The sequence below is a fragment of the Pocillopora damicornis genome, chromosome 8 (assembly GCF_964200805.1).
Source record: "Pocillopora damicornis chromosome 8, jaPocDami1.2, whole genome shotgun sequence".
In the NCBI taxonomy this organism is placed as follows: domain Eukaryota; kingdom Metazoa; phylum Cnidaria; class Anthozoa; order Scleractinia; family Pocilloporidae; genus Pocillopora; species Pocillopora damicornis.
In genome coordinates this window covers 2,914,422-2,927,590 of record NC_142677.1, presented here as the reverse complement: position 1 = coordinate 2,927,590, position 13,169 = coordinate 2,914,422, and the positions used below count along the sequence as shown (strand labels likewise).

The 13,169-nt window shown below is 39.8% G+C and overlaps 1 protein-coding gene across 2 annotated transcripts in view; it reads left to right on the top strand.

The window, feature by feature from the left end:
* Positions 1–13,169, top strand: part of LOC113680485 (uncharacterized) — a 42,588-nt gene that overhangs the window by 1,131 nt on the left and 28,288 nt on the right. The window contains exons 2-10 of one of the 2 annotated variants that reach the window (XM_089180029.1): positions 754–1,041; positions 2,884–2,985; positions 4,175–4,276; positions 4,767–5,708; positions 5,927–6,157; positions 7,761–9,113; positions 9,400–9,552; positions 10,693–10,801; positions 12,084–13,065. In XM_089180029.1, the coding sequence (XP_089036155.1) occupies positions 825–1,041; positions 2,884–2,985; positions 4,175–4,276; positions 4,767–5,708; positions 5,927–6,157; positions 7,761–9,113; positions 9,400–9,552; positions 10,693–10,778 (3,186 nt within the window). In that variant the 5' untranslated portion in view covers positions 754–824 and the 3' untranslated portion in view covers positions 10,779–10,801; positions 12,084–13,065. Of the gene's footprint in view, positions 1–753; positions 1,042–2,883; positions 2,986–4,174; positions 4,277–4,766; positions 5,709–5,926; positions 6,158–7,760; positions 9,114–9,399; positions 9,553–10,692; positions 10,802–12,083; positions 13,066–13,169 lie in introns of those variants that run through there. The other variant, XM_089180028.1, reaches the window with a different exon arrangement.

Sequence of the window (13,169 nt, the reverse complement as noted above, 5' to 3'; positions counted from 1 at the left end):
TTTTTCCTTTGCGGCTGTTGCGAGGTAAATAAACTTTCAAACTTTCCGTTTCCCTCCACTACTTGAGGCCTACTCTGAGACCTTAAGTTGACTTAAGTCGCCTTACAAGTGGTAGGCGCCCGCCTTACGACCAATTCTTGCGTGACCAGATATGCTAATGAATTCATAATCTGTATAATATTTTGTATAATTATTGATTCTCACTTTTGTCAAAGGTCCTTGAGAGCCTTGCTCTAACGGTCACGTCCTCATGCATGACATCACGATTTCTTTATACCTTCTTGCCTTAAATAAAGGAGACCAGACATTTTTTTTTTAAATAAATGACGACAACTGACATGTTCACCATGCCCATGTCCTCGAATGTCAAACGTTCGTGGCCAAAGTAATGCGTTTTAAAGGTGGTTTGGTTTAATGGGTAGGGTTTAACAGAAAAAAAATGGTACTGGAGTTGACGGATTAATTTTAAGCATGGGGAATAACATTAGAAGAGATTTCCAAAACTTCGTGATTACGAACGGTATAAAGAGAGAGCAGTAGCCGGGCGAAAGATATGGAAACAATTTCCGATATCGCGAAACAGCCAAAAATTAGTCATAAATCAACAAAATAATCTTGAAGAGATAACTAAGACGTTCTAGCGTTGAAATTTGCAATCTAAGGTTTGTCCAAATCTCTTCTTATACGATTAATAACCGGGCACTGAAACGGTAAATGTAAGTTCCGACTGGAAACTCAGTTTTCTTCCCTTAGATTCGCGTGGAGACGTCATCAGGGATGACTAAGACACTTACATAGTTTGATATCGGACGCGTCGTTGGAATATGGAGCGGATTCGAAATATCACTCCCAGTGAGCTATGGCGTAAAAGGTTACCCCCCTTGTCTGAGATTGGCCCAGCACCAACTAAACCGGCCAAACCACTATATTTGAAACTCTTTCTCAAAAAGTTTCAGGGGATGGTTTTCCTGTCTGGTAACGATTACTCGATCCCGACTACCGTATGCGGTCCGAACATCTACGTAAACACCACGCTGAAAGGTAATCCAGCCGTCATTTTGCATTGTACGTTTATTATGAAAGGTATGAAAGTTTTTAGATTAAGCTTCAAAATTTGGAAAATCTAACTTAAGTGTTCTACAGTTCTCTCGGGGTACTCCTTCCTACCCTCTTGATTCTAATCTTGGAGAAGGGGAAGGAGGAAGGACGGCTACGCCTTATTTCAAAGCTATAGTAATCAGTATTTACCATAGCTTTGAAATAAGGCGTAACCGTTCTTCCTCTCTCCCCTTCCTCAAGATTAGAATCAAGAGGGCAGGAAGAGTACCCCAAGAGAACTGTAGGAGGCTTCGAGTCGTGCAAAGAATGTCCATCAAAGGTCAAGAGAAAAATAGCACGATAAACAACTAAACAAATTAAGCTAACATTACCAAAACGGCTAGAAACATCATTAAGTCAAAGTGGTAGCGAGCGTTCGAAAGAAATCATTCCAGCTTTGATATCAGAGCCAAACCAAAGTTTGAACAACAAGAAGGAATTTTCATTACATCTCGGCCCGCGTGGAAACAAAGTGGTCGGAACCGAACGAAAACGGGCTCTCAAAGACACAATGAATGCATCAATCCTACATTTCAGGGTACTGTGGAACCAATCCGTAAAGAGTTACCTACTCTAAGGTAGTGCCTTATTTGATATTGGCGCAGCTCCACAAATACCAGCGAAGCCTGATAACATAAACTTCAAGCCTAGAAAGTACAAGGGCATAAATAGAGAATATTACATGGACGCGCGTAGATACGGGATTTCTCTTTGAGTGTTTAAACTCGATAGCTCACGTGTGAGCGCAGCGAACAAGTGAGATGTCAAGTTGAACACGAGAAGAGAAATTCCATATCTACAAGCAACCATGTATTATTTTGTTTATCATATAAACACAATAGCCCTTTACTGAGAAGAAAAGCCGACTTCATTAATGAATGAAAATAAATGAATCGACAATCCCCGAAAAACAATCGTAGAGTGCGTTAGCGCTAACTCTTAAGATGGAAAAGTGCGTTGACTAATGATTACAAAAACAACAATGGTCGTAATTTTCAATATAAAAAATTCTCATCTATTGAATTTGTCCTTACCGACAGAAGAAGTCTTTCAGGTAAATGGCCAAAATTGGCCAGTGGCAAATTCTCCAATTGTCGGTTTTCATTCGCAGCCGAAATGCTAACACCAAAGCCACTGAATACGTAACTTTCAGTTTTCCTGTTAGTAGATTGGTTCTCTTCCCCTTCTGGGAAGAGTCTTAACCTCACGGTCTGTCAGCGATACGGATTTTTAGTGTTTTAGCTGCCATAATTCGAGAAAGCTCCAACAAACGTAATGAGAATCGTGAAGGCTCTGCCGTTTATTCATCAACCTGACCGAGTGGCGCCAAAGGCGAGTGACGTGTCAGCTACTGATTGGCTATATCAACACACGACTTTTGTCAGGGCCAGAAATCCCTGTATAACACCGCAGTTTATGTGGTAATCAGCAGCAATAGGTCCTTGATTGTTCTTTTTTTCTGATCCTTTCAAACCAATCAAGAAAGATAAATCGAAGCATCAATGTTGTTTGACATTCTATATTCATATACTCCTCGCGTAGAAAATTAAGATGACGTGGGAATTTTTGCGGACCCACTGATGATAACAAAGAATCACGTAAGATTTACTCCTGGAGAAGGTAACCTGGAGAAAATTGGTTTTCGAAAATTCCTTCCCATTTGTTCTATCATCCAGATGTTCCCCAAACACTTCAAGAAAGAAAAACTTGGGAACGAGGGCGAAAGAATTCACATATTCGTTTCACGCTAAGGTATAAGAATTATCTAACTTCCTTTTTTTTAAGAGAAAGAAAATATTGCCATCGGAGAACTTAACGAAGACGTATCCACCATTGTTGAACGACCTATGATGATAAGGAATCGTAGAGGATTGACTCTTCGAAAAGGTAACCAGAAGAAAACTGGCTTTTGCAAAGTCCTTCAAGTTAAGTTATTCTATCATCTAGATGTTACCCTCCTCCCTTCAAGAAAAAATAATAAGGGAAGCCCGGGCGATAAAACCCGAAATCCAGAAAATCCTAAAAAATAGAGAATAAAGGATTGCACTCTAGGTAACCAATTTAGAACACGGAAAGCTCTCCGAAAAGTGTTTCTACATCAAAGAAAGACGTGGGCAGAGTGACATGCAAGGAAGGCTACTCCTCGCTTAGTTTTAGTTCCACCTGAGAGAAATTGGGTATCTTAACCAAGATACCTATACTATGTCTGATTGTCCACCAGGTGGACAATCAGACATAGTTTGATAATACTCTGATTTAAAGGTTTAATGAATGTAACCGAGAAGTTACAATTCGTAGACCTAACGTTTCGACACTCCTGTCTAGTGCCTTCATCAGGGGTGATCTAATCGCTGCAACAAGAGGTCTTTTTATATGCTCTCCAGTCGGCTGCCCTTTATTCTGACGAGGTGTAAATAGGCGCCAGGTAGTAAGGCGCCATCTTCACGATTTAAAAGAGCATGGGCGGAGTTGATATGCTAGGCTTCCAAACAAAGGCGCTGGTGGTAACGTCGATTACAACTACAACCAGTAAAACTCCGGATGAGAAGGAACCAGCGACTAGTTTTGCTGTTATTCCTTACATTCAGGGCGTTACGGAACCCACCAAGAGAATTTTGAATAACAAAAACGTTTAATGTGAAGTTTATATGAAATAACGTTTAAGTTGCTCAAATACCTTTTCAGACTTTACGGTATATTTTTGCTAAACCTAAGGATCCTGTCACGAAAGAACAACAAACCAATACTATTTCCTCTATTCCGTCCAGTGACTGTGATCACGAGTATTTCGGACAGACCAATCATCAGTTTGGTACACGTTTGAAAGAGCATCAAGAGGCGGTCTTCTTTTGTAAAAAAAAAGAAAATTCTGCTTTGTCGGAGCACGCATGCCTAACCAACCATACAATTGGGTGGGATAAGTCTAAAATTATCACGACTAATCGACGTTACCATCTATCATCCAGATGTTCCCCTAACCCTTCAAGAAAGAAAAAGTGGGGAACGAGGGTGAGAGAATTCACATATTCATTTTACGTCAAGATATAAAAATCATCTAACTACCTTTATTTTTAAGAGGAAGGACATCTTGCCATGGAAGAAATTTACGATGACGTATCCACCACTGTTGAACCCCCCATGATAAAAAGGAATCGTAGAGAATTGACTCCTGGAAAAGGTAACCAGACGAAAACTGGCTTCTGCAAAGTCCTTCAGACTAGGATGTATTATCATCTAGATGCTACCCTCCTCCCTTCAAGAAAGAATAATTAGGAAAGCTCAGTCGCTAAGTTGAGCGGGAAGTCAGTTATGTCTATTTTTCAGGATGTAACTTTTAGAGACTTAGGCCCAGTTGTTCAAAGGGCAGATGGCGCTATCCAACGGAGGTTAACAAAAGACAGTGCGCTATCCACCGGATAGAAAATTATCCAGTGGGTAGCGTTATCCACCTTTCAACAACCGCGACCGAGTCGATCCTTTTTTTCATACTTTTTATTCATCTCCTCGTCTGAGAAACGAAAGTTAACCGAATTTGTTATTCAGTTCATCGGATTATGATTCAAAACTACTTAAGTGGCATCAAATCGTAAGTTAGCGAGGTTATTTTTGTGTACGCGTTGGACTTTTTTGTTCAGACAGGATGCCCAGCATTTTATTTTGTTTTTTAGATGAAAACAGCAAAGATGCCACAGCTTCTAAAATCGTAACCAGTAATGGAGCATCACTGAGTGTAAAAGGCGTTACCTTGACATTTCCTCCTGGAGCCGTGGAAGATCCTGTCACCATCCAACTTACTTTGGAGGAACCTTACAGGTACTGTTACCTATTTGCTCGTTGTGGTCTCCAGAACGATTTGATATTTGTTGCTCCTATTGTCAACTGTCAACCTAATGGCCAGAAATTCAAAAACCATATCACTGTGGAGGTCACATTGAACGGCAAAAGAGCGAATTCACATGGTGATCTCCTCGTCTTACATGGAACTCGGACCGGTCAAAGCCAAAAGCCAAATTGGGAGGACATCACTGATAAGTCCAAATTTGATTTTGAAACGAAGGAACTAAAAGTTAAGGAACTAAAAGTTAAGGTCAGTCATTTTTCATTGATTGCTGTTCTGGCGAGGTTAACATGGGTACGCACTAAAGAAATTGTGACCCGACTGAACCTCATGCCCTTCAACTACAAGTTGTCTGTCCTCCTCAAGAGTAATCGGCAACAATACCCCTTTGACGAGCTTGCCCTTGCGTTCATGAGCCAAGACACGTACCAGGAGGAGTACTACAGAGATCATGATGACTATGCCATAATGCGGCTCAAAAAAGATGGATTCGAAGAACTTTCTATGGACTGTAGAAATTCACAGGAAAATAACTGCATTTACAACAAGGAAATCTTAACAATCTCAATTCAACTCGGGGAGGATTACAAACCGGCAAATAACCAGCAAGAATGCTTTAAAGTTGTGGTGGATTCTACTGCTTGGTGGAATGCTGGACATGTGATCAAATTACCTTTACAAGTTTCTAACGCGAATTCCAAAATTTTTTATGGAAAGATCCTTGTGAAAGGCGAATATGGGCACGTTCGCGAGAACAAGTTTTGCCAACAAGGTGAGCTTCTGCAGTAATTCGAGTGAATTTTTAAATTTGAGCTATTTTGGCCCATATGCTTGCGAATGTGTGGCCTCTTACAATCTTATTAAGTTTAATTATAAGTCCTGCTACAAAAAAACTTTCGATAAAAAAGAATCTCCTATGATCTCAAACAAAAAACTGTAGATTAAATGGGCATGCTTATTTCATGATGAAATAAAAAACTTTAATTGCAGATCTGTGTGGCTACGTGAGACACGTTCTTGCTGTGAAGAGGGCAATTTTCGACGTTAAGTCCGTAGCTCAAAAGCTCGAATTACCCGTTGAAACTCAACAACTAGTTGTTGCATGTTGGCAAGGAGAGGAAGAACAACTGGAACTTGCAATACAACACTGGAGGGAAAAGCATGGGGATGCAGCAAATCCGAACAATCTAAAAAAAGCCCTTGAGGAGCTAGAACCTGAAGGTAAGTCTCTTCTCTCCGACTACGTGTATAGACAATCATGACCATAAACTTCTAAGCATGGTCTGAGTGCGACTAAGAGGTCGTTTACCATGATAAAAATGGAAGTTTTTATCTTTCCATGCACAGATAAATTTGCTACCTCCCGAGGAAAATTCACATTCTGTCTGAATTCTTGGTGAAGAGCCAGTATTCGCATTTGAAAAAAGAAAGAAGTACGTTTTTCGCGTATTGTTAGAAATGATTTCCTGACCGCTCGTCGTTCATTTGACTATATATTTTATTCTCTCTTTTATTACGCAAGTTATTGCAACGGGAACTAGCTCTGATCTCTCGAGGGAAGTGTGGGTCACCGCTTATAAAGGTGACACTTACCGAGCGGTCAATCTCTAACCTCCGTCATATTTTTACACTTAAATAACGAATCAAGTTGGGCTACGCAGAACGGAGTTCGCATACTAAGTGGATACCTTCGCGATGTTTACGCTTTACGAAATGTCTTTCTGGCTTAAATTTCTTGGTCTTACGGTCAAGTTCGGGCAAAACAAAAACAAGATTGAAAATATAGAAATTATAGTAAACTTAGTAACAGAATTAAAATTGCACTTGAAAAGATATCTTAAAAGAAAATAGTCCTTGAAGGCTGTTGCATAACAGCAGAATAAAAACAAAATTCCGAGGAGAAAGGGCGTACCCAAGGTACCGCCCCTAAAAGAGCTACGTGCTAGTCGTATAAGTTATCTAATTACAAATTCAGTGCGGAAGAGGAAAAGTACTATATGTTTACATTTTAAGTCACCTCTAAGAAAAAGAGATGTCCAGCGTGCTAAATTAGAAACTGAAAACTATTTTCCTGATCTGGAATTCGACTTAGATTTAGCCTGAAACGAAAGTATTAAATGGATAAAAGTATAAAGGAGGGTTATTTCCAGGAAATTCCTGTACGGAATCAAATTCTATGGGGTAGAGTCGTTTTCTTAGTAATTAATTATCTTTTAGCGACATAATGAAAATATACCGATATCTAGCCGCAAACCGCAGTTTACGCAAAAACATGTCTCCGTGTCAATTTCACGATCATAACAAGGAAAAGGTAACCAAACTCTACCTGTAAGATAAGACTGCTAAAAGGAATAGGAATGATCAACTGGCCTATTATAATGTCTACTGAATGGCTTATGCAAATGTGTTATTTCCATTTATTTTCACGTTCAAGTAAGTCAAAAATCACCTATAATGAAAATTCTTTGCTAGATGCCAATTTTGTCTTTTAACAATATCCCCCAATTTCGGAAACACAAAAAGACCAGAACACTAGGCACTTCACAGACCATTACGGCAAATATGCAGGAGTCAAAGCACATGGTTTATTTTATCTTATTCGAGAAAATTAGACCGTCTAACTGTTTTCAGATGTTATTGCAAACTTGAGGGGCGTATTCTCCTCGCTCGTTTTATTGTTGGTCCGTTCTAAGACTTGAGCTACGTGGTCAGGTGTCCTACTCATTGAGTCAAATGTTGGGGACAGAGGATTTCGGATAAGAACCATGATAACTATTTTGTTCTATTCAAGTAACAGTCACTTAATTTCTCTATATTTCTTTAGAATTTAAGGTGAAAGAGAGAGGGCAAATGCACATTGAACACTTGAGAGACCTGGCATTTAAAATCGCAGGTTTAAGACATCAAGATTCTGACCTTATGAAATATTTTGGTCGCGAAGTAGAGATGCTTTGCGGCGCAGTTTTGAGAGACTGCTGTATTGAGAACGCAACCTCCAAAGGAGAGGTGGAATCAGCAACTCAAACGGAGAATTTTGCCTCTGTTCTTGTGATGAAAAAGCGACTACCCGAGAGCGTTGGAAAGACGTGCACGCGTATGTTCTCATCTCAAGAGGACGAATTCATTACAAGCAGTTTCCTATGCATTGTTTCTGAGCTCATCCAAGCCATTAAAGAAATCTTCCGAGAGGAACAAATTCAACGAACACCGAGTGGATTAAGAGGAGTAACGGAGAAAGCAACGCTCCAAAAAATTACTTCAGGCATTCAAGGTGCTGCTCATGATAAGAATGTTTTCAAACTTTTTAGTGAGGTGTGCCATATTCTCGCGATTCTGTGTCACAACAACAACGATGACCGACAAAAAGAATCGCGGATACAAAGCTGGCGCAGTTGTGCTATGATGGCTGTCATGTTGTTTTTTCTGGAAAGGTTCTTTCAAAGCACTGACGCACGTAAATTATACAAAAGATTGGAATTTTTTTCCTTCTCTATTGGAGAGGTCATGTCAAACCCCACAGCTTTTGAGGAAAGCTTCTTGGGTGATTTCCACAATGTTGCCGTAAGTTTGCTGAAGTTCGCCAAGTTTGATCCAACACACCTTGTGCAATTTGAACTAAAAGACCCAACTAACTCGATCAACAACCAAACAAAAGATGACATAAAGTACGATATGTCGAAAGAAATGTTTTGTCAGCACTTTTGGATGATCAAAGAGAGCGAAGAAATATTGCAACTTGAGGCGACTGCTCATGTTCACATTGGAGGACATCCTCTTACAATTGGAGCATTTGAAGCAGTGATCGTCCTTCCTGAGTCAAGTAGTGAAGTTGTTGAAAATGCTCTCATTACTTCCTTTCCAGTCTCATTCAAAAGTGAAACTGACGGAGACTCAGGGAACCTTCGAGTTACTCTATACTCTAAGCAGAAAGACGACATAAGCAAGGCTCTGGAATATCTGGCGAATGCATTAAGTGGACATTTGATCCTCTCAAAACAAACAGAAATTAAGGGAACCAGCCTGAAACTTGTGAACGTCGCCGAAGCAGGGACAGACGTCAGACTACGTTTGATTCACAGATGGGGATCAGGGACCATAGAAGTTGAAAGCAAAAGTTTTGTACCTCAGCCGCTTGGATATTCATCTCCCGAATCTCAACACAATTTGGAGTTAACAGGTTTGCTGGTCTTCAAGTCTTTACTGCTTACTAATTTTTGCGACATAAAATGGCTGATATGATCAACTAATACAAAGAAATCAGATGACACATGAATTCCTTCATGGAACATTTTCCACTTTAAAGATCTTTGCACTGTATTCACTTCTTGTAAGCTAAATAATGCTATGTAAAATGAGATTAATCATCTTTCAACCTATTTCAAACATACTGTTTTAATTACTTAAACATTTTTTAGATTCAGTGAGTAACCAAAAATACCTAACCGCACTGTATATCGCTTTAGATGAGCCTGATCAACCAGCGGTGAGGGAATCGTCACTTTTATCAGGAACAAGCGAATGCATTGCGGATTACCCCAACAGTGGCAACAACTTCATGACTGGCTCACCAAGTGCTGAACTGATTCCTTTCTCGCCGTCGACAACAAAGCCAACGGGTATGATCAGAAATTTTAAACTTTTCTTAGGGTGCATTCCTTTGGGGGAATCCGAATCAGGATTTCTGATCTGTGGCGTTCCCTTAGAGCAAATTCATTTTCAGATCAGTGATTTATCAAATCCACTCTGGACAAGAATTTATCGTTCACTGATCTGCGCGATCTTAAGACGGATCATTGGATCACAGATCCAACGCATTCCTTTGGGTGAAGGATCCGAAATTAGTCATTTTGCCCCGCGGTGCTCAATTCAAACAAGTAGGTACTTCATATATTGACCTGAGATATTGTTGGAATTCGCTTTACAAATTCTGCGATAAACAAGAAATACACTTGATTATGTAATGTTGAGTCGATCGGCCTCTGATCGCATGCATTCAGGGTTCCTGAACTTACTTCTGTAAGTTAATGGTAGGTCTCTCCCTATTCCTATGTCCGTGAGGCAGACCTGGGCAAGTAGCCAACAGGCGTTTCAAACAGCTGAGTGTAGTTCTTGACATCTGAAAATGAAAGTCTGAAACTGTAGAGTCGTATGCTACGTTCGAAAGAATTCTCAATGCGGACATAGCTTATCAAAAGAAACAATAGAAACTCTTCATCTTCACAACTTCTCGCTTGTGGCATTGAATCATCGGCAAGTTCCTCTATGAACGAAACAACAGCTGATCTATACGCGACGGCCATCTTGTTTTGCGTTTTTAAATTAAGCTTGCAATTCCGCTGACGCGCTCTACAATTTTGCGCCTGCTGTCATGGTAACTGTTCATCCGATCAGCTCCGTCCGTTTCATGCACCGTGATCTGTGTAATCTTGGATCACAAATCCTAATCCGGATCCTCATAAAGGAACGCAACCTTAGGGTACGTTCTTTTGGGAGGATTAAGATCAGTGTTTTTGATCCGAGATCACCCAATGATCCGTTTTCAGATCCCTCAACATCAGTGATCTGGTGAATCCCTGTCTAGAGTGGATTCAATGTATCAATGATCTGACTATGGATTTGCTGCTAAAAGAAACGCACCCTTAATCAGAATGATTAAACTGATCAGTGAGCTATTTGTAGTGTGATGTTGAAAAGTATACAGCGGTTTCAATGCGTATACGGACTAACAATTTCGTTTTATTGATACTCTATTTCAGTAATCGTTAATAACTATATTAATCACACTGTCAACATGGAGGGTCACGTTTGTGTGGCTGGAGAGAGCCCAAGTCTAAACGTTTAAGCACCTTCATCTGCAGCACAGCGGTATGTACACTTACACAGTGGTGCAATATTCAATAATTGTGCGGAGTGTAGTGGATCAGAAATTTACTGCTAGTAAGGGAAGGAATAATCATATAATAAAAGAAGGAAGTTACCAGTTATTTAATTTGTAGCAGTAAGTACTCTGTCTTCTATTTTTCCTCTCAGCTTCATTCACCCAATTTGATTGAGTGTACTGAGATACTCACATTTAGGCTCTTTGATTCAACCACCGCCCATAAACCGTAAAATTATATGATTAACCGGCGACCTGGCATTTTTAACTAATTAAGGTTTTTCGGGGCTTTTAGTTACTCTTCACCTTCATTATTTTATAGAACTGAGACAAAAGTAACTGCAGTTTAGGTAACAGGAAAATTGAGTGCATTGTTTTAGTTGTTTTTGAAAGAGAAATCTCTGATATCATCCTTCGCACTGTTCTTCTTGGTGGTCTGATAATGGTTATGTTCCTCACAGGCGGCCCAAGTTCCAACTATGCGATGATCATCTTGCGAAATAAGAGTCATGATGAAATTTTAAGAGTTTGTATGGGAGTATAAACGACCCCTCATAGGAATAAAAAAATGGTCACCCATTTCTAGGTTTACTACTCATGAGCGAAACTCAAGGCTGCGCACTTCATTTCCGAAAGCGAAAAATCCAAGCTCAAAATAATCGGCGGCCTCAAATCCAACGCAGAACCCAAGCGCATAAACTGCAGTTTCATTTAGATTTACTACAAACTCAATCTTCCCCGTGAAGCCGACGCTAAGCCGCAGTTTGCTTAAAAAATTTCCAGTTTACTTCTAACGGCCCGCGTACACATTCACCAGGACACACGACCCTTATAAACCAGCTTGGTAACCCTGCCTCCTTTGCTAACTAAGCCGTGAGCTCCTTCTGGTCGATGCTACCTTCACTCGACCAACTGTGCCTCGCCGGGGACCACACCGTCACTTGGCATCAATAAATTGTTTTAAAACCACGGGTGCTAAGTGCGGCTTAGCGTCGGTTTCACGGGGAGGATTGAGTTGGTAGCGAATTGAAATGAAACTACAATATGTGTTCTTGGGTTCTGCGTTGGATTTATGGCCGCCCGATCATTTGAGCTTGGATTTTTCGCTTCTCGAATGGGGCGTTGTGCAGTCCTTTGTTCCCATTCTCCTGCTACCTCAATGATCTCAGAAAATAAAGCTTGTTGTTCTCTCGCTGATTGGCCTTTCTTACATCAAGCAAAAATGTTTTTTAAAAAGTAGTAATTAACTAAACGTTTGAAATGATTCAGTTTTCTAGAGGCTGGACCGGGTGCCGCCACAAACAGAAGTATAACTGAAGGGGCTAATGAAGACTCATGAAGTGAATCGATAGCCTTGGAAAGAAATATATATTGCTGAGTTCTTACGGTCGAGAAAACAGCGACCAATTCAATTTTCTCGTTTTAGAAAAGTAGATGAAATATTGAAGGTGATTTTCTAGACATAGCTAGTATATAAATCCGTTTTCAATTTGAAAATATAAGTTTATATATAGACCTTCTCTTTTCTCGCTGAAAAGGTGATGGACGATGCACCTATATTTCACATCGAAGGAGCAATACCGTTTTTGTTATATCTCGATGGTGAAACAAAGACTTTGGAAATTTTGGCCGCAGCTATATCACTGCGTGAAATAATCCGAATACGGTCCCTTATGTAGGTCTTATACAGTCAGTACACAAAGTCGTGTACGGGATCTATAAGGAGGTGTCATGATGTATAAGGTACTGTTTAAGGATCAGTATACGTCAGGCTATGCCAAGAAAATAGCAGGATCTTATACACTTGTAGCAGGATTTCTTATACGCCAGTACTCGTTTCAGTATACATGTTGTATACTGAAGGAATTATGAGGTATACTGATTTTGTGTGGAAGGCACGTATACAGTCGTTGCAGGATTTCTTATTCATTATTACACAAGTCCGTATATATGATGTATACTGCATGAAGCAGGAAAGGTACTGATAGTAGAAGGTGCGTATTGTGGGGCTTTAACGAGCCTTTTTTGAGCAATCTTAATGGGAAAATTCACCATTCTCGAGTATTCTTACGGGGTACGTTCAGCGTTAAAGATTTTTGCATTGCTTAGGTGTGATCTAGGTGGAATCATAAAATCGTGAATCATCTCATGCTTCAATTACAAATAGCTGTTAATTTATTTCAGTATTCCTCAGTCACGTGTTATTTTTTTCGTAGTACATTTACATTAAAAAAAAAACTAAAAAACCTAACATTTGTGTTTCTCAAAAATAGTATTGTTAATAATAATGAGAAGAATGAAAGTTGAAAATCTAATTTACGAAAAGGTATAATCCAATGATTAAAAGTTGTGATT